This window comes from Panthera tigris, chromosome D3 (assembly GCF_018350195.1).
Source record: "Panthera tigris isolate Pti1 chromosome D3, P.tigris_Pti1_mat1.1, whole genome shotgun sequence".
Taxonomy (NCBI): domain Eukaryota; kingdom Metazoa; phylum Chordata; class Mammalia; order Carnivora; family Felidae; genus Panthera; species Panthera tigris.
The window spans coordinates 406737-423789 of record NC_056671.1 but is presented as its reverse complement, the minus strand read 5'-3'; the positions used below and the strand labels follow the sequence as shown (position 1 = coordinate 423789).

The 17053-nt window shown below is 56.4% G+C and overlaps 1 protein-coding gene across 5 annotated transcripts in view; it reads right to left on the bottom strand.

The window, feature by feature from the left end:
- GOLGA3 (golgin A3) overlaps positions 1-17053 on the bottom strand; it is a 42161-nt gene continuing 25108 nt past the window's right edge. For all 5 annotated transcript variants that reach the window (XM_042961957.1, XM_042961960.1, XM_042961958.1 and 2 more), the window contains 14 exons: positions 16558-16926; positions 15502-15579; positions 14485-14748; positions 13324-13418; positions 12443-12659; positions 10252-10395; positions 9474-9671; positions 8516-8632; positions 6080-6219; positions 5403-5535; positions 5014-5136; positions 4086-4250; positions 3103-3266; positions 1-2191 (listed from right to left, as the gene is read on the bottom strand). In XM_042961957.1, the coding sequence (XP_042817891.1) occupies positions 1972-2191; positions 3103-3266; positions 4086-4250; positions 5014-5136; positions 5403-5535; positions 6080-6219; positions 8516-8632; positions 9474-9671; positions 10252-10395; positions 12443-12659; positions 13324-13418; positions 14485-14748; positions 15502-15579; positions 16558-16926 (2427 nt within the window). In that variant the 3' untranslated portion in view covers positions 1-1971. The remainder of the gene's footprint in view (positions 2192-3102; positions 3267-4085; positions 4251-5013; positions 5137-5402; positions 5536-6079; positions 6220-8515; positions 8633-9473; positions 9672-10251; positions 10396-12442; positions 12660-13323; positions 13419-14484; positions 14749-15501; positions 15580-16557; positions 16927-17053) is intronic.

Sequence of the window (17053 nt, the reverse complement as noted above, 5' to 3'; positions counted from 1 at the left end):
TACACACGTAGGCACACCCACGCGCACATGTGCATACCCACACAGGTCCACTCGCACGTGCACATGCACACACAGTGGCGCGCACACACACCCACGTGCACATACACACGTAGGCACAGCCACACGCACGTGCATGTGCGCGTGCAGGCGCACACGCAGGCACACGGCCTACAGAGGGTAAGACATGAAGGAAAGGAGGTGAGGAACAGAGACTTGCTCACAACCAGCTGACCCTTTCCTAAGAGAAGACGCGCAGTGACCGTCCCCGGGGGGCCGCCGGCACGCAGCAGTGAGGAAGCAGCCACGGCAGGAGGCTGAGTGTCACGTGCTGGTTTTAAAATTAAAACTGAGGCTAATACACCCCAAATAAATAAGAAGGTAAATTATGATTTTTTTTCTTCTCTAATGGTACAAAAACAATTTTGTCAAAAACGGTTTCCAACTCAAGATGAAAAATAGGATATATTTATAATGAAGTCTTCAAGTATTACTTTAAGATTAACCCTGTACAAGTGATATACAAGCTTCAGAAGTCCCAAGAGTCGCTAGGGAATTTTTTTAAACACTAAACATCTTTGTGGTTAACGCTACTTTATCAGTGAACCTTCTAACAGCATCTCGTGAGAGAACACAAACAGCTTTCAAATACCAAACTGTTTTCTCCTCAAGAGAGACAAAAGTAGTGAGTCGACACAGGCGGATGTGGCCCCATCAGTAACCCCTCCAAGTTCATCTCCAGACCAGCAGATCCGCACCAGAGGCCTCTCTGCTCTAACTCACAACAGTGAGGGTTAGTTTAGATTTCTCAGCCAAGTAGGGGACAAAGTTACAGACGTCAGGGGTCACGGCCAGTCAGTTTCTGCAGCGCCTCTGTGTTTCAGGTGGAGAAATGTCCACGAGCAACCTCCCACGCTCAGGGAGCTCCAAATCCAGCTCCTCCCCTACAGGACAGCCGGGGAGGCCACCACCACCGCCTCCCCACGGAGCTGACCTGCCCCTTCTAGAAACCTCAGTGTCTCCAGCGGAGAGGCTGCAGGACCTTCCAAACTTTCTGAAGAGTCCGGCGTGTCCTCTGATGACCACACAGGCTCTGCTGGACATTTTCGTGCAGGCGTGGGGTTGGGGGGGGTGGTGGCCTGCGGAAGCCTGGGTTTGGAGCCCTGGCCCTCCTCCCCTCCTCTCCTGGAACCTCTCCCCGAGCATCTCACACGTCAGGCCGGCGCATAGTGACTGGGGTCAGCTAAGGCGAGTGAGGTCGTGCCGGGCCAAGGGTTGGATGGCAGGGGGTGTTGTGCACTTACGACAAGGCCCTCAAAAATAAAGTGAAACTAAAATAAAGACCCTTTTCTGTCTAAGAATATTTGGTTTTAGAACAGTAAATAAAATAATGATTTCTTAAAATATAATTTTCTGACTGACGTCCCTAAACCCTACGTGTGCATTAATTCCTGACAGCACATTTTCAAAAGGCAATCAACAAAAAGACAATTCAGGTCATTCTTAAATAATACAGACATCCTTTTTAAAGATTAGATTGATTTTCAGTATTTATATACACATCCTATGGTGAGACAGCCATTAAAAATAAAATAAAAACCAAAGGTGCAAATAAACTTTCGTTTCTGTAGAGAGGTAAAGCTCTTACTGAATTGGGCAGGAAAGAGAGAAATGGGACCCGGCCACGCAGCACTGCCAGTGCTCAGACAGCAGCATCTACGGTCACTCGTGAGAGATTCCCTTCGGACACATCCAAAACCTTCTTGCTGAGATCTAGGTTATGTTGTTAAGACTTGGTCATTTCGTGGGAAAAGCTAGTTGTGATTTGCAAATGACTATTTCTCTAGTCCTCAGCTCTCGTTCTGTCCTTTTACTCCTTGTAAAGGCAAATGCAAAATTCAAACCTCATCCCTTAGAAAAACAGAGCAAACAGTCAAATAAATAACCTTGACAAAAGAATATTCCTTTGGGCGGTCACACGCACTCGGACTGTGGACGCTCGGCAGCCGCTGTTCCAAGCTCCTCTCCGGAGACCCTGCACTGGCCGAGTTGCTCCGTGTCTCCCCGGGGGTTGGCATGATCTCCCAGGGGAGCTGGGCTGGCAGAGGGGTCCCCCTGAGTCCACGAGGACAGCGACTCGTGCACGGTAACGGTGTGCGCTTCCATCTGGCGCTGAAGGCTGTCCATCTCCTGCCTGGAGAGAGGGGGGGACGGGGGAAGGAAGGCCGGTCAAAGGAGAGCCAGACGAGATGCGGTAACTTTCCCTGGAGACAACCAGCTCTCTCAAACATGGATCCTAAGAAGCCTGACCCGGACAGCAGTCCCCTCAGGTACCGACCGCAGCACCTTCAGGGGGCTGACAGAACCTGTCCGTTTGGGACCAGCAACACTGACAGGGTCACAGGATTTATGGGACTCAGCATTTTTCTCTGCACGTGCAGAGGAGGCCAATAGGCCGTGCAACTCTGCACACGGGGGCTTCTACTCAGGGAGGTGCATAAGTAGCACTGAGGGCCTGCCACATGGCTTCCACTCATAGGGTCAAAAAAGACGGCCCCTGGGGCGCCCGGGTGGCTCGGTCAGTTAAGGGTCTGACTTGGGTTCAGGTCACGATCTCACGGTTCGTGGGTTCGAGCCCCGCGTCAGGCCCTGTGCTGACAGCTCAGAGCCTGGAGTCTGCTTCGGATTCTGTGTCTCCCCCTTCCTCTGCCCCTTTCCCACTTGCACACTCCCTTCCAAAAATAAATAAACATCAAAAAAAAAAAAAAAAGGAGTAAACGAAATTTTTTAAAAATTAAAACAGAAGATGTCCCCACACGGCCACACCCTGCAAACACTGGCCTCGGGCTGGCGGGAGCAGAACATCCAGCCGTGGGGTTTCTAAGGGCTCAGGTCCTGGCTCCTCAAGGGCTTCTCAGGGTCACTTAGTTCTAGGCCATCCTCCCCGGATGACAGGGACCGACAGCCCAAGTGACCCCACGTGGCCCAGGCCTGCTCAGCCTCTGCTGGGCATGAGGTCCTGCCAACAGAAAAGATTCTTCCAAATTAAACCTGCAGTCTATCTTTCGAGACCGAGTGACACAGAACACAGAACGCAGCTCGTACTTCAGCTGCTGGAGACAGCTGTTGAGGTTCTTGAGGGGCTCCTTGCTCACGGCAGGCGGGGGCCTCAGCAGCTCCTCCAGCAGGGAGGCCGGGACGGGACAGTCGGGGATCTTCACCGGCGTCACGGGGCCCGAAGAGCCGGCCTCGCCTTTCAGTTCCTTTCTCTGTTTTTGAAAGCACACGGTCAGCGGTGTCACTAAGAGGGGGACCCCACCGCACGTTCCCCTCATCAGTGCCCGGGGTCACAACAGGTCATCCCAGAGGAGCCTCCCGGGAAGGCACGGCCCCTGCTTCCCGGGCAGCAGAGCAGGCAGCCACGGGGTTCAATGAACCTTCTGCCTCACACACGCGACTAAGCACGTGCTGGCTCCCCAGGAGGATGAGAACACCCCTCCTCGCGGGGGGCTTTCCATGAAAGACCACGGCTTTGACTCTGCACATCCCTAAGAAATTAAGTCAATTTTCAACTCATACAATTCCCCTTTCTAGGACTTCAAACTTTCTCACAGACAGGTAAACAATGGTAAATAAACCTGAGTCTGAGTGATTTCTTTGCCCCTGGACAATATTTACGTAGACTGAGCAGAGAAACAAAAGCCAGGCGTGTGGAGAATCTGAGCAGGCTTGCGACGGCAGCTTCAAGGTCCCTGGGTCCCCAAGACCATCCTGGCAGCCGCTGTGTCCCAGCTAGCTGGCCTACCAGGCCCGGGGCTCTCGTTAACAACAGCAAATGATGCCCTCGTATGGTTTATAAAGTATATTACAACAAAATGGTACCTGAACTCACGCTCCTGGAAAAGGCACCAAAATAAAAGGGTTTGGCCTGTTTCTAAGCACAATACTCCGGCACCGTTTATTTTCACACGGTACCTGCTCCTGGTTGATTACATGTAACTTCACGTCTGAGTAACTACGGTGCGCCCGCCACCGCCCAGCAGACCTGCAGTGGGCCCAGCGAACCGAGGGGCACAGAGCCCGAGTACCGTCTTGGCCGCGCCACGCCGCAGGTCCAGCCTGAGCTGCTGGTTTTGCTGGAGCAGAGTCTTCATGTTGTTCTTCAGCTCGGACACTTTAGCTTGCAGCATAAATTTATCTTTCTGGGTCAGGGACAGATCTTCTCGCACCGTCTCCAACTCAGCTTTGATATTCTAAGGAAAGGGAAGTCGGAGGTTTTTAAAAGCTAAAAAAGCTTCAACACGCTGCTGAGATCTTAAGTTTGTACATCACAATTCTAAGGGGCTAGAAACATAACACTGATTTTTATGTGATGAGGTACGTGGTGTGGCGAGCACGCTTCCTCCTCAGGGTCTAGGTCGAGCAGTGTCCTGTCACATTCACGTTCTCAACGTTTTTATCCAAATTTCAGAGCCTCTGCCAAGGAGCCAGCAACACTCTCGTGCCTGCTATCTACACTGGACCCCGAGTCACCTGTTTAAACTCCGAGGTCAGCTACTAGAATAAGCCTCACCATTACTAAAGAAGAATATAAATCAGGCCTAATGTTACTCAAGCCCTCCGCTCACAAGCAGGAATCCCGGCAAGAGCTACGTTCCTGATCCCTGCTGTGTCAAGACTGTACACGGATTTCTTTGTGGAGAAGTCTGTCAGAGTGAACGTTTCACATGCTTCGTCTCATTGACTGTGCTTTGCCAGATCCCATTCCGGGAACATGTCACACAGCTCACCCAGGCCGTACGTAGCGCTGGGGTTTGGCCTCCTTGGGCCGTGTGGACTTCTCTCCAACATAAGTGATGTCTGCAAAACGGCTTGGTGGAAGCGCTGAGTTCGTCGATAACTCGTGCACTTAGCGCGCTGCCTGCCACGGTACCTGGGACTAGTGCTATGATCGTCAACTACCTCGTGAAGTGCTGGCTCTGACCTTCTGCCCCAGGACCTTGACACAGCAGATACCTGCAGTAAGTGCTGTATTCCATCCAGTTCCTTTCTACTCTGCTGTTCAGTCAAGTCCAGCTGCTGCTTCAAGGACTGGATTTCTCTTTCTTTCTGATCCACCTCCCATTTGAGATTTTCCATCTAGAGGAGGGGAAAAGTCACATGACCAAGAGAATTTTACAGTGGCTTTCTTGCACTATAAAACCGCTCTAACTACATCTGTGTGTTAGTATCATACTTATAAACAACAAATATCCTTTCCAAGCACACAGGGAACGAAGGAATGAGCGCGTGAACCGTCCATCAACAGAGTCTACCTTCGTCGGCCCCGCCCCTGGTTCCATCGGCCCCGCCCCCTGGTTCCATCGGCCCCGCCCCCTGGAGACCAAAGCCTCCCGGAAGGTCACCTCTTGGTTTCCCGCAGGCTGTCTGTTCAGCTGCTCGTCCAGCTGCTTCTGCAGGAGCTGGAGCTGGGTCCGGGCCTCCTCCAGCTCCGCCTGGAACAGTCCTATTTCCTGGGAGTGTTTCCCCTCTTGGATCCTGGCAGAAAAAAAACAAGGAAGAACGAAATTACAGCATGCTTACCCCGCCACAAAATGTTGTCAGTCGAACGTTTTCCATCATGACAACGGAAACTCGCACGCTGCTCGCCCCGCCGGGGGCTGCTCTGGGAGCTCAGCCGCGCTCTGCCCTGACTAATCCTCACAAAGCCCCTGGGGAGGACACTCTGTGCGCCCACGTGACAGATTGTGGTGGCAGAAAAGCGCTCGACACGGATCTCCGCGTGTGCTCTTCTGGAGGCTGCATCGGGCCCGGGTGGTGGGACGGCCCTCGGATGTGTGCCCCACACACAGGGAGGGCTCTCTGTCCTCGGTGGAGGACCGGCAGGCACACGGTGGGCACAGCCACGTCAGCACTGACATCTCAAAGTGGCGCTGCAGGCTTCAGACAGGAATCTGGTATGTTCTTCTTAGGTGGGCCTCCCGTGCCCGAGACGTGCCGGAACACGGGTGACCTTCACGTGCTGAGCGCACGAATGGGGTGTGTGTGGCGGTGGCCCAGCCCGCTGCCGCGCGGCACTCACTCAAGACCTTCGGCCTCGGCCTGCAGCTTCTGCACCAGGTGCTCCTTGGCCTGAAGCTCCTTCTTCACCTCACTCAGCTCCAAGGTGGCGGCCTTGAAGTGGCGGCGGTTATGTCCTGCCTCCGCCTTGGCTGCAGCAACCTAACCAGAACAACATCAGCATTACCAAGGGCAAGAACCATACAGAATGTGGCCACGTGGCGTCCGCGAGGACTACCGCCAGCCCCACCCGCTCCCGCTTCTTCCAAAGCTTCTCAAGGTCCCAAAGGACTGAAGCACTGTGACACACGCGCCTGGTGTGCAGCGTGCGGCCGCCAGTTTCTGCCGGGTGACAAACACGTTCCAGGCTGTCTTCATCTAAACAGTTTCTGCGGTTTTGTTTTAATTTTATTTATTTATTTTGAGAGAGAGAGTACGAGTGAGGCAGGGGCAGAGGCAGAGAGAGAGAGAGAGAGAGAGAGAGAGAGAGAGAAAGAGAGAGAGAGAATCCCAAGCAGGCTCCATGCTGTCAGCATGGAACCCAACGTGGGGCTTGAACCCATGAACCGTGAGATCATGACCTGAGCTGAAATCAAGAGTTGGACGCTCAACCGACGGAGCACCCAGGCACCCTTGGATCTAAATGGTTTTGACAGTCCTCTTCAAGCATATCTCCAGATTTCTTGTTAAATTCAGCCATAGTTCATGTTTTCTGGGAGGAATACATTTTTCCACCAGACCAAGTAACTGCAGTACAGCCACTAATTACTACGCATTCATGACACAGTAGCCTTTTCTCGGTAAACAATGAGCCTCCCAAGGTTTCTGAGACCAGCAAATTCTAAGAATGTAAGAAAATCTCCCATTTTCCTTCTAATGACTTAGTTTTCTTGTCTAATTGTACTAGCAGCACTTCATTTTTTAAAAGTTTAATAAAAATACTTAACAATATATGACAGTTGAACATACAAAATCTAACTCACATAAATAAGTAAAAAAAACTCCAGTAGAAAATGTCAACAGTGGCTTATCACTAGGAGCACATTCAAGATGATCTCTGCTTCAATCTTTAAGACCTCTTTTTTTTTTTTTTAACTTTTTGCTAGCATGTACTGTTCATACAATCAGGACAATAACACTAAATGCATTTAGAGAAATAATTGACAATCATTCACAGTTAAGCCAATGTCGCATATCCATCACTTTCCCTAGCACTTTCATTCACAAGTTTCCTAGTTTCAACTTCATTAAAAGGAGAATAAAATTAGTAAGTGAGCAAAATATGGAAACTGGGGGCAGGAAAGTAGGGAGGACGGCTGACTCCATTCACCTTCATGCAAGGGACAAAGACCGACTGCAGGAGAGGCTGATGGGGTCATGGTAATACAGTCCTAACAGACCTTAAAGCTGTCCTATTTAAAAGAATATTTTACTGTCTCACCCGAAAAAATGAAGAACTACTTATTTCTATCTCTATTATATCACCACGGAGAGATTTTTAAAGGACGCGGCAAAACCCAGGTCACACGCACCCTTGCACCCATGTGCGCACGGCAAACACATTCTGTGCCAGGCACGGGGCCCGTGAGGGTAAATGAGCCACGGCCCTGAAGCCATCAAGCTTACGTTCTTTTTTTTTCTTTTTTCAAGAATTTATAATTTTTTTTGAGAGAGAGAGAGCGTGTGTGCGTGAGCAAAGGAGGGGCAGAGACAGAGGGAGAGAGAGAACCCCAAGCAGGCTCCGCGCTGACAGTGTAGAGCCCGCCTGCGGCTCAATCTCGTGAACCGTGAGATCACGACCTGAGCTGAAATCAAGAGTCAGACGCTTAACCAACCGGGCCCCGCCAGGCATCCCTGACGCTTACGTTCTCGTGAGGAATAACAGACCGGCCACCTGGTGGGGAGCACGGGGGACTGAGGTTGACTCTAGCTCACAGGGGTGGGAGGGGCAGGCCCTCTGCAGGAAGACCGCCCTGACGCACTGGTGGGCACCTCAGCATGGAGACGAGCAGCCAGGAAATGGCAAAGGGTCTACGCAACCACCTTCCTCAATTGCGCTCTGAACACTAACGGAGCCATACGCTGTTCTGCAGTTTGCTTTTTTTAACCCAACAGTGCATGTGGGACATTTTCCCCCAGCAAATACCCTCTGTGGGGCTCTGTGTGCGCGTCTCAGGCCTGTACGGCTGCCTCTGGGTTAATCCAAGGCTACTCTTCCGTGGATGGCCATCAGGCTCCCCCCAGCCGCTCACTGTCACCAATGCTCTGATGATGCTTTGCTCTCAGAACACATCAAAGACACTTGTAAAATCAAAGACACTTGTACAAACACACTTGTAAATTCCTGAAAGGGAACTGAGGTGTCAAGGGTTCACATGCTCAGTTTTTAGACACTGAAAAACCGCATTCCAATCGGCTCTGAGGTGACAATTTGGAACCGGTGGGAAGCTTCACACACCTGTTCCTTGAGGCTGTGCACTTTGGCCTTCTCCTGCTCCAGCGCGGCTTCTAAGGCGTGGACGAGCTGCTTCGTCTGGCGGTCCTCCTCCTCCTTCCGCTGCAAGACCGCCTGTACCTACAGCACATTGCCGATGCGGCACGTGAGAAGGGACTCAAACTTCAGAGGCCAGCGGAGCCCCAGGAGGAAGCAGGGCCACTGTGTCAGGGCCACGCGGGGAACCTGGCAGCATGGTGACACGCCGCGTCACGATGCGCTGCCAGCAAGTGCACAAGGCGGCAGAGTCGGGAGAATTCCGTCTCTGGAGAACGTGAAACCTGAGACCGCAGCAAAACCGTGCAGCCGCACTCAAGCACGCAGCGAGGAACCCAAAGCGTGCCTGTGAGTCAGGGGCTATAAACGCAAATACCGTCACCGTGAGGCAACCGGGTATGGCAGGGGTGGGAACCGGTGCCGAATAAAAGTCGACAAGCTCTCTGATCGCTGGGTACTTTGAGGCGGGAGCTGGACCGGGCTGCTGACGGCCCCGTGGGGATGGCACCGGAGCGCCAGGCCTTCTCGCCAGTCTCAGAGAGGCTGCAGAGCCAGAGGGGCTGAGAACAGAGTCTGGAGAGGGAGCCCCCCCCCCCCCCCCCCCGCAGGGTTCAAGTCCCATCTGTGACTCACAGAGGGAAGGACCCCTCATGACCAGCGGGACCCCTCGAGCAGGGAAGCTAACGGACTGGTCACAGCATTCACACCTCAGTCGGGGGGGGAGTCAGGAGCCCCCAGCTCTGCCCCACACCCCAGAGCCGCGAGGCGGGTTTCTGACTCCACCAGACCCCCTCCCCCGTTTCCGCATCTCTGCGGTGGGGCAGCGTTCTGCTTCAGGGGCTGGGACGCATGCGTGAGGCCACGCCGGACACAGAGCTCTCTGCCCTGCGTCAAGGCCTTGCCTCCGACAGAGGAGTCTGAGTACCTGGAGGTTCAGCTGGACCAGGTCGGCCTCCCTCTTGGCTAACGCGGTTTCTAAGATGCTGTTGTGTTCCCGCAGGGCCGCGTTGGACTGCCCCAGGCCCGTAAGCTTCCCTCTTTCGTGCTCCAACTCAAGGGCCAACTTCTTATTCGACTCCTCCAGGCGCTTTATCTTCCTCCTGAAGCCTCTGGACTCTTGCAGCTGAAACAGACGGAAGGCGCGGCGAAGTCACCTAATCACATGTTGTGGCTGATGAGCTAGGTTCCTGTACACCAGAAACCGAGTGCCCGGCGCTAGACAGCCACCCCCGGCCACAAAGAACCGCGGCCAGCCCAGCTTTCTCCTGGGAGCCCGGGACGCTATGGAGAGCCCTTGGTGACATCACCAACTGCCACGTGCAGCATCACCCAAAGCCACGCCGTCTCTGGGCCAGACAGTCACGGGAAGTTCTTTACCAGAATAGATCTTCTCGTTACCTGCAACCTGAGCATTCAAACTGGGGACATTTTAGCCTTCGTGGTCTAACAACCCCTATGCTGGAGGGGTGCCTGAGAGAATGCTGGGCGACCACGCCTGTGGGGAGTCCAAGCAGTAAGGTGTGTGTGTGTGTGTGTGTGTGTGTGTCCGTCCAGGACCCAGACAAACGGGCCGATGGCACACAGAAGCATGGTGTGGATGTGAGCCGCGGGCCGGCTCCTGCCTCTGTAAGGCACCTCTCTGCCTGCAGCAGAGCTGCATGGGGGCAGCAGGGCCTGCTGTGTGAGGATGAAACCTGGCCTACCTCATCCTCCAGCTCCAGCACCTTCTCCCGGTACTCCTCCAACTCCTGGCTGGTCAGTGAGATGATCTCCTGGAGCTCCTTCTCCAGCATCGTCTTGCTGTGGCCGACGGCCTGCAGCTCTGCCTCCAGAGCCTGGATTCTCTCCTAACAGCCAGGACAGGAAGGTGGATTTGCTCACGGGTTTCAACGTGGTGTGTCACAGGCGCCCCCCCCCCCCACTCCCCGCAGGAGAGGGACCTACGACCTGTGGCAGGGAAGCTGCACCAGGCAGAACGGAACTACCACCCGGTGCACTGCACACACTCGCCCTCGTCTCCACACGTGATGTGGGTTTCTTAGCCGTTATACTGAAGGACGGTCTACTGTCCATCTCGCTCCGGCCTCACTGTACCAATAATCCACGGTGAGTAACCTGCCGAAGGTCCCGTCTGACAAGTATAAACACAGACGCTGTGCGTGGGGGACGGCAGGCTCCACGTGGCACTTTACGGCCTGCCCCTGACACGTGTAAGCCCCAAAATTAAAAATCAGGCAGCGAAAGATTTTCAACTTAAAGGAAAGCTGCAACTTAATACATCTCCCCCTCCCGTTTTAGAAAGTAAACAGGTAAAAGCAGCATGTGATATTCTCGGTTTGGTAAGAAAACAGCGTGCTGTGACACAGTGTCTTCCCGCTCAAATTCTTCAGTGGGGAGGAGACCATAACAAACTTCATTTAAGAAGAAACAATCCCTAAAAGGATGTTGGATAGGAACAAACAGAGGCACGTCAACTAGTCAGGTAAAACTTCACACTGGCCGAAGCTGGCAGGGTGTGTGACACCCAAGACCGCGTCGGACTCACAGACACGGGGGACGCTCGGGGAACTCTGACAGCCTGCATCACAGGAATAAAAATGCCCCCCAAGGGGCGCCTACGTGGCTCAGTCGGTTAGGCGTCTGACTTCAGCTCAGGTCGTGATCTCACACTCTGTGAGTTCAAGCCCCCCGTCGGGCTCTGTGCTGACAGCTCAGAGCCTGGAGCCTGTTTCAGATTCTGTGTCTCCCTCTCTCTGACCCTTCCCTGTTCATGCTCTGTCTCTCCCTGTCTCAAAAATAAATAAACGTTAAAAAAAAAAAATTAAAAAAAAAAAAAATGCCCCGCAAGCCCAGAGCCCCTGCCCTGCTAGCCCCATCCTCTGTCCTCCTCCAGGACAACCTCCATCCATTTACCCTAAAAAACCATCCGGAGCAAAAGGCTTTTGCCTTCCTTCCAGCAGGAAGAGCAGGCAGGTGCCCCTCTCCAGGGTCCCTCTTCTCCTGTCAGCAGAGCCACTCAGTCGCCCGCAACCCGGACACCGGGGGCCTCCCCCTCGCTAGCCCCTGGCCTGCGCCGTCGACACACGGGCTCTCCCTCCCAAGGGAGCAACGTGCTTCAGTGGCCCCTCCTTCTGGCTGTTCCGCAACCTTCGTCTGGACCTGTCATCTCTCAGCTACTGCAGGAGTCCACGCGGTCTCCCTGTTACAGCCTCGCCTGACCCCAGATGTCCTCGACCACCGCCCGTCAATGCCCACCACAGAAGAGTGAGATCTCACCCTGCCCGAGTCGCCGGTCAGCCCTCCATCCCATGCCAGCCCCAGCTCGGAGCCAACGCCCGCCCACCTGCACACACCCACACCCCTGCAGCAGGACCCCCGCCCGACCCACTGCACCCCTTAGATGCACAGCACAGATCTTCCTGCACGCCCTGCACAGGAACATTCCCCTGCAGAGATGCACCCCCATCTACTCTAATGCCTCCTGTTTACTCAAGACCAGTTCAAATATTACATCCTTCAAGAAGCTTCTCTGGACTCTCCAAATACGCCCCGACCCCCCTACACTGGCACTCAGGCTGCTCACAGCACTTTACCCGCCCGGGAAATTCCTCCACAGACGCTGAAGGGGTGCGGGAAAGGACAGGGGTGGGGAGACCGAGGGCCCGCACTGAGGGAGCAGGCAACGGCGTGCTCCTCGAAGGACCGCCGGGGGCTGATCTGTGCAGTCACGCTGCTGGCATGCGACACTTCACAGAAATGCCGCCTACACGCTAGCTCCGCCCCGTCTCTCCAGACTCTTTCTCAAGGTGTTCCAAGCAAACGTTTGTTAAGACATCAAGTCCCCAGAACCGAGTGCACGACCGGCTGACTGGCGGGAGCGGACGGGTTACCCACTTGCAGAGTGAGGTCGCTGCCGCCGCCAGCGCCCTGGGCTCTCAGCTGGCTCAGCTCCGCCTCTGCCGACTCCTTGGCCGCGAGGGCCTCCTGCAGGCGGCGGCTCAGGATGCCCACAGCGCTCTCATAAGCCTTGTGCTTGGTCTTCATCTCCTTCTGGGCGCTGCTCAGGTCTGAGCCCAGCCGCTTCATCCTCTGCTTCTGTTCCATGATGGCCCTAGGGCGTGACGGGCGCACAGAGAAGGCAATCTGAACTCACTTCCCACGAGTCCTGAGTCCTCCGAAGGACAGGCTCTCGCATCCCCCCCCCCCCCCCCGGCCCCACCTGGCTGCTGCACCTGCCAGGCCCGATCCTGTAGCGGGGGCCTGTGCTGGCTGCCCCCACAGAGACCAGCACAGCGCTCACGTCTGCCCTGCTCCCCTCCTGGAGGGGGTGCTCTTGTGAGGGCAGAGAACACGTCTGTCCTCCCAAACAAACTCTTCTCAGATAGCGGTAAACATCTTAACAAACCTGCTTACAAGCAACCTCCAAGGGACGAAGGCAGAGCAGGGCAGGACACGGGATATGCCACAGAGTTACAGGCCCCTGAAGGCTACCCGGCGTGCGTATACACGGCAAGAGGGATACACGCAAACGTTGGCCCTGCCTGGGGACCCGGCAGGGGGAAAGGCGTTGCCACACGCCGCTGGCATGTAACAGACACACAAGGGGAGCGCGTGTTAACCGTGAAACTATGCAGCCACGGAACTGTGGTGCGATCTGCTCTCCAGCGGTAACTTTGGAGTCTGACTTCCTTGGCTGCCTGTGAGTAGGCCCCAGCAGAGCTCAAAGCCGCTCACGCCCACCCCTCCCGCCCGCACATGCCTCAAAGTCCACTCACTTGGTGGCTTCTTGCTGGAGCTCCTCAATTTGCTTCTTGAGCACCTCGTTGGCCTCCGTAAGAGCTACGATCTGCTCTTTATCAAACTGCAAAGACTTCAGAAGAAGAGAGGAAAAGACAAAGTGAGGAGACCAAACCTTCCCTGGGCGGCCTGACTCTCGGGACCAGCCTCCTTGAGGGCAAATGGTGCCGTTTCAGGGCCACCCTCAAGGACAAGGGCCCTGACGAGGACCCTGACAGACAGGCTTGCCCTTCGTATAAATGACTTCTTTAGAAAGGTCCAGGGTGCTGGAGGGAGTGCCTGGGAAGGACCGAAGGCTGGGGTGGAACCCCCTGGGATGCAGCCCTCACCCACAGTCCCCAAGGACCACTGCTGCCCGAGCCCCCCAGGCTCCTCTAGGCCCCCCAGCACCCGCAGGACTGAACTACAGACGGATGATGGCCTCCAGCCCCGCGCTGCCTCCCACCTCACTGGCTGCCCTTCCTCATTTCTTTCTGTACGGTGAGAACCGCCTCCCGGGACAGGCTGGGTTCCCCACAGCCCCGAGCACCTCAAGGAACACGTGACCTGGGTGCTGCAGGTGTTACCCCCCAGGTCCCCGGCTCCTGGTAGCTCCTCTCGTGCCCCCTTCTCCCATCTGCACCTCCCAGGCCCAGCCTGCAGCCTCACCCAGTCTGCCCACCTGGGTCCCACCTGGCCATCCAGTGGGACCTGGGAGACATCCCACAGGACGGAGCCCTTGGTCTCCCCCGGCTGTTCTGTCACCCTCTCATCTCCGGAAACACTCATCCGCAGGACAGGAGTCTGGACCGGGGTCCTTTTGCCTCCACACTCACCTCCCGCGGACCACAGGGCCCCTCACATGTCGCCAGCCCCCTCCCCCGAAAGCCTAGAGCTCACAGAGCTGCTGTGGCGTCACCAGCCAGCCCAGCGCCTCCTCCCACATCGTGTCCCCCACGCGGGGCTCCCGGCTTCCTGCCCGCCTCAGACTCTCCCTCAGCTCTCCCAATGCCAGTTCCCAGAGGCCGGGCCTCGCGCGTCCCTTCTTCTGTCCATCTATCCCTCCAGGACAGGGGCTCCAGGAGGGACTGGTTCCAGGCCGTCCTGCCCTCTACCCGGACACAACACACCCCTGGGCACATCTGGCTGAATTTCCGGACCTGTAAGTGCGTCTCCATCTCGTCGCGCTCCCTCTGCACCGCCTGCAGATGCCCCTCGAGGTCGGCCATCTGCTGACGGACGTGGGACGCTTCCTTCTGCAGGCGCACATGCTCCACGTCCACGGACTTCTTCTCCCCTTGAACTTTAATCAACTCTTGCCTCAGCTCCTTCAGCTCCGAGTCCAGCCTCTTCTTCGTGGCCTTGAGCTCACCAATGAGCTGGTCCTTGGAGGTGGCATCCCGCCGGTAGGCCTCCACCATCACCTGCCCGATGAGACAGAAGCTGCAGCCGGGACAGGGCAGGGTCTTGGGGCTCACGCGGCTTCAACCAAAGTGCTCACCACTCGTCCACAGCATAACGCCTCTTGGACCACAGAGAACACATCCCACCAAGTCCAGGACACCACCAACTGAGGCACAGCATCAGGTCACGCGCCTAAACACATCTGGGTGATGTGCACAGCAGGTGTCGCCCGGCGGCTTCACCTTCCTCGGGCCCCAGGCTCCTGACGGGCCCTCCCCCCACCTGCATCTCGGCACAACATCCGGCACCACTTCTAACTGTCCCTCGGGTCGCCCTTCCCCAAACCCTTGGTGTCGGCCACACTTCGCACTCATCCTCCGACAGCCTCCATCAGCTTTGTGGACACAGAACGCGCGTCCCCACCCTCTGCGCGAACCAGGGCTCCCTTCGGCGCCACATCGGGGCGGAACTTTCTCACAGACACGTTAACAGAAGAGTCCGTCTGTGCTGCAGCAAAGCACACGCCCTCCGACGTGACGGCAGAGTGGGATCGTGTCACAGATGCCGACCCCACTCTGAAGCCACATCCCGACCTGAGACATTGAAATACAAGAGGTGAGGCCGTCGCTTGGAATCAGTGTCTTTAAACAGCATGGCAGAGGCCTAGGTGTCGCCTTCTCCTTGACCGGTCTTGTTCTACGCAAGTGATTGAACCACACGGGACCTTCCTCCACACTTACTGCACATGAAGAAAACCGACAACACGTTTTTACCTTTTGTTGAAGAAACTGCTCCTTGACTTTCTGCGTCTGCTTCCTCAGAGTGGCAGCTTCCTGCTGCAGGTGCCCCACCTACAAAGGACACGCGTGCCCACACGTTACGCTGTGGGAGCTCCGTCCCCCGCGCTGGCTTGACTCTGGGTCCGTGTGTCAGGAGACCCACCTCCAAGGCTGGAGAGACAGCCTCCCGGGGGACGGGGAGGCCAGCCACCAACCCACCTCCCACCTCCCTGTTTTCAGGACAGTGTCTCTGTCCACAGGGTTGCCACCAGAGACCCCACAACAATACAGGCAAAGCTCAAATGGGACGCGGAGTGCCTCCGGGGTCCACTGGCGTCCCTCTTACTGAGCCAACAGTAAAACCACATTCAGACCCACCCAGAAGGTCCCTGACAAGTGACTGGCCCAGGGTAGTGTTCGCAGGGGAAACACGGACTCCTTTCACTCTACTTCCCGGAGGAAAACCTACACCGGTTTCCTCGCGCCGGACGCTCGGGGGTGGTGGTCTGAAGGCAAACCGTTCCCGGCCACTAACTATCGCTGTACACCCCGCAGTCCTCCTGTTCCGTGTGTGAACGTCTGCCTGGGTCGGGTCACGTCGCAACGTCACGCTGTCAGCACAATGGCCCCCAAAGCGGCGAGCCGGCTCGTGTCCACACGCGCCCCTCTGTCTCCCGCCCTTGCCCACTGACACACGACCGTCCCACCACGTGTCCAGCAGGCCCCACCGCAGGCATACAGCAGGGAAGATCCAAACGTTCTACGTAACTTTTCCCGCGTCTGAGCTCTACGTCGTCTGCAGACAGACGCTGGGGTTTCTCGGTAGCTTACTGTCCACGCCCCACACGTGACTCGCTTTCCCAGCCCCGGGCGTCTACGCTGCCCGCGGTCAACGGGATGGGAAGCACGTGACCTGCAGGCGTGGGTCCCTCCCCGGCAAGCGCTCTCCCGCGTTTCCACAACCAGGAGATCAAAGACGGGACGGGACAACTGCCCTGGCTCTCACACGTGTGGCCTCCGCTCCTAACGAAACGACAGCGAGCGCGGTACCTGGCTGGACTTGACGGCCGACTCCTGTCTCAGCTGCTCCAGAACCTGCGACGTCTCCTCGGCGCCCTCTGCCAGGCGCTGCGCTCCCCTGTCCAGCCCCTCCCCGCCGCTCCGGGCCGCCTGCAGGGCCACCTCTAAGGCAAGCTTCTCGTTCTGCAGGGAGCGGATCGCGTCGTCCCTGGCGGCGGCCTCCTCCTGCAGCTCCCCCAGCCGGGCCTGCAGCGCGTCGCAGCGCACCTGCACGTCACCCAGGGCGCGCTCCCGGGCCTGCAGCGCCTCCTGCGCACAGGTGAGCTGCTCCAGCAGGTCGAGGTGCCCCTGCCGCAGGGCCTCAAGCTGCTGGTCTCGCTGCTGCAGCGCCAGCTTCACCTGGAAGACAGGAACCAGGGTCGGCGTCCTGCCCCCGGAATGAGAACGCCACCCGGCCCCCTCCCCGCCGCCGCCGCCCAGCGCACGGACACAGAGTGCTGGCGCGTGCGGGGGACCCCCGGCCGGC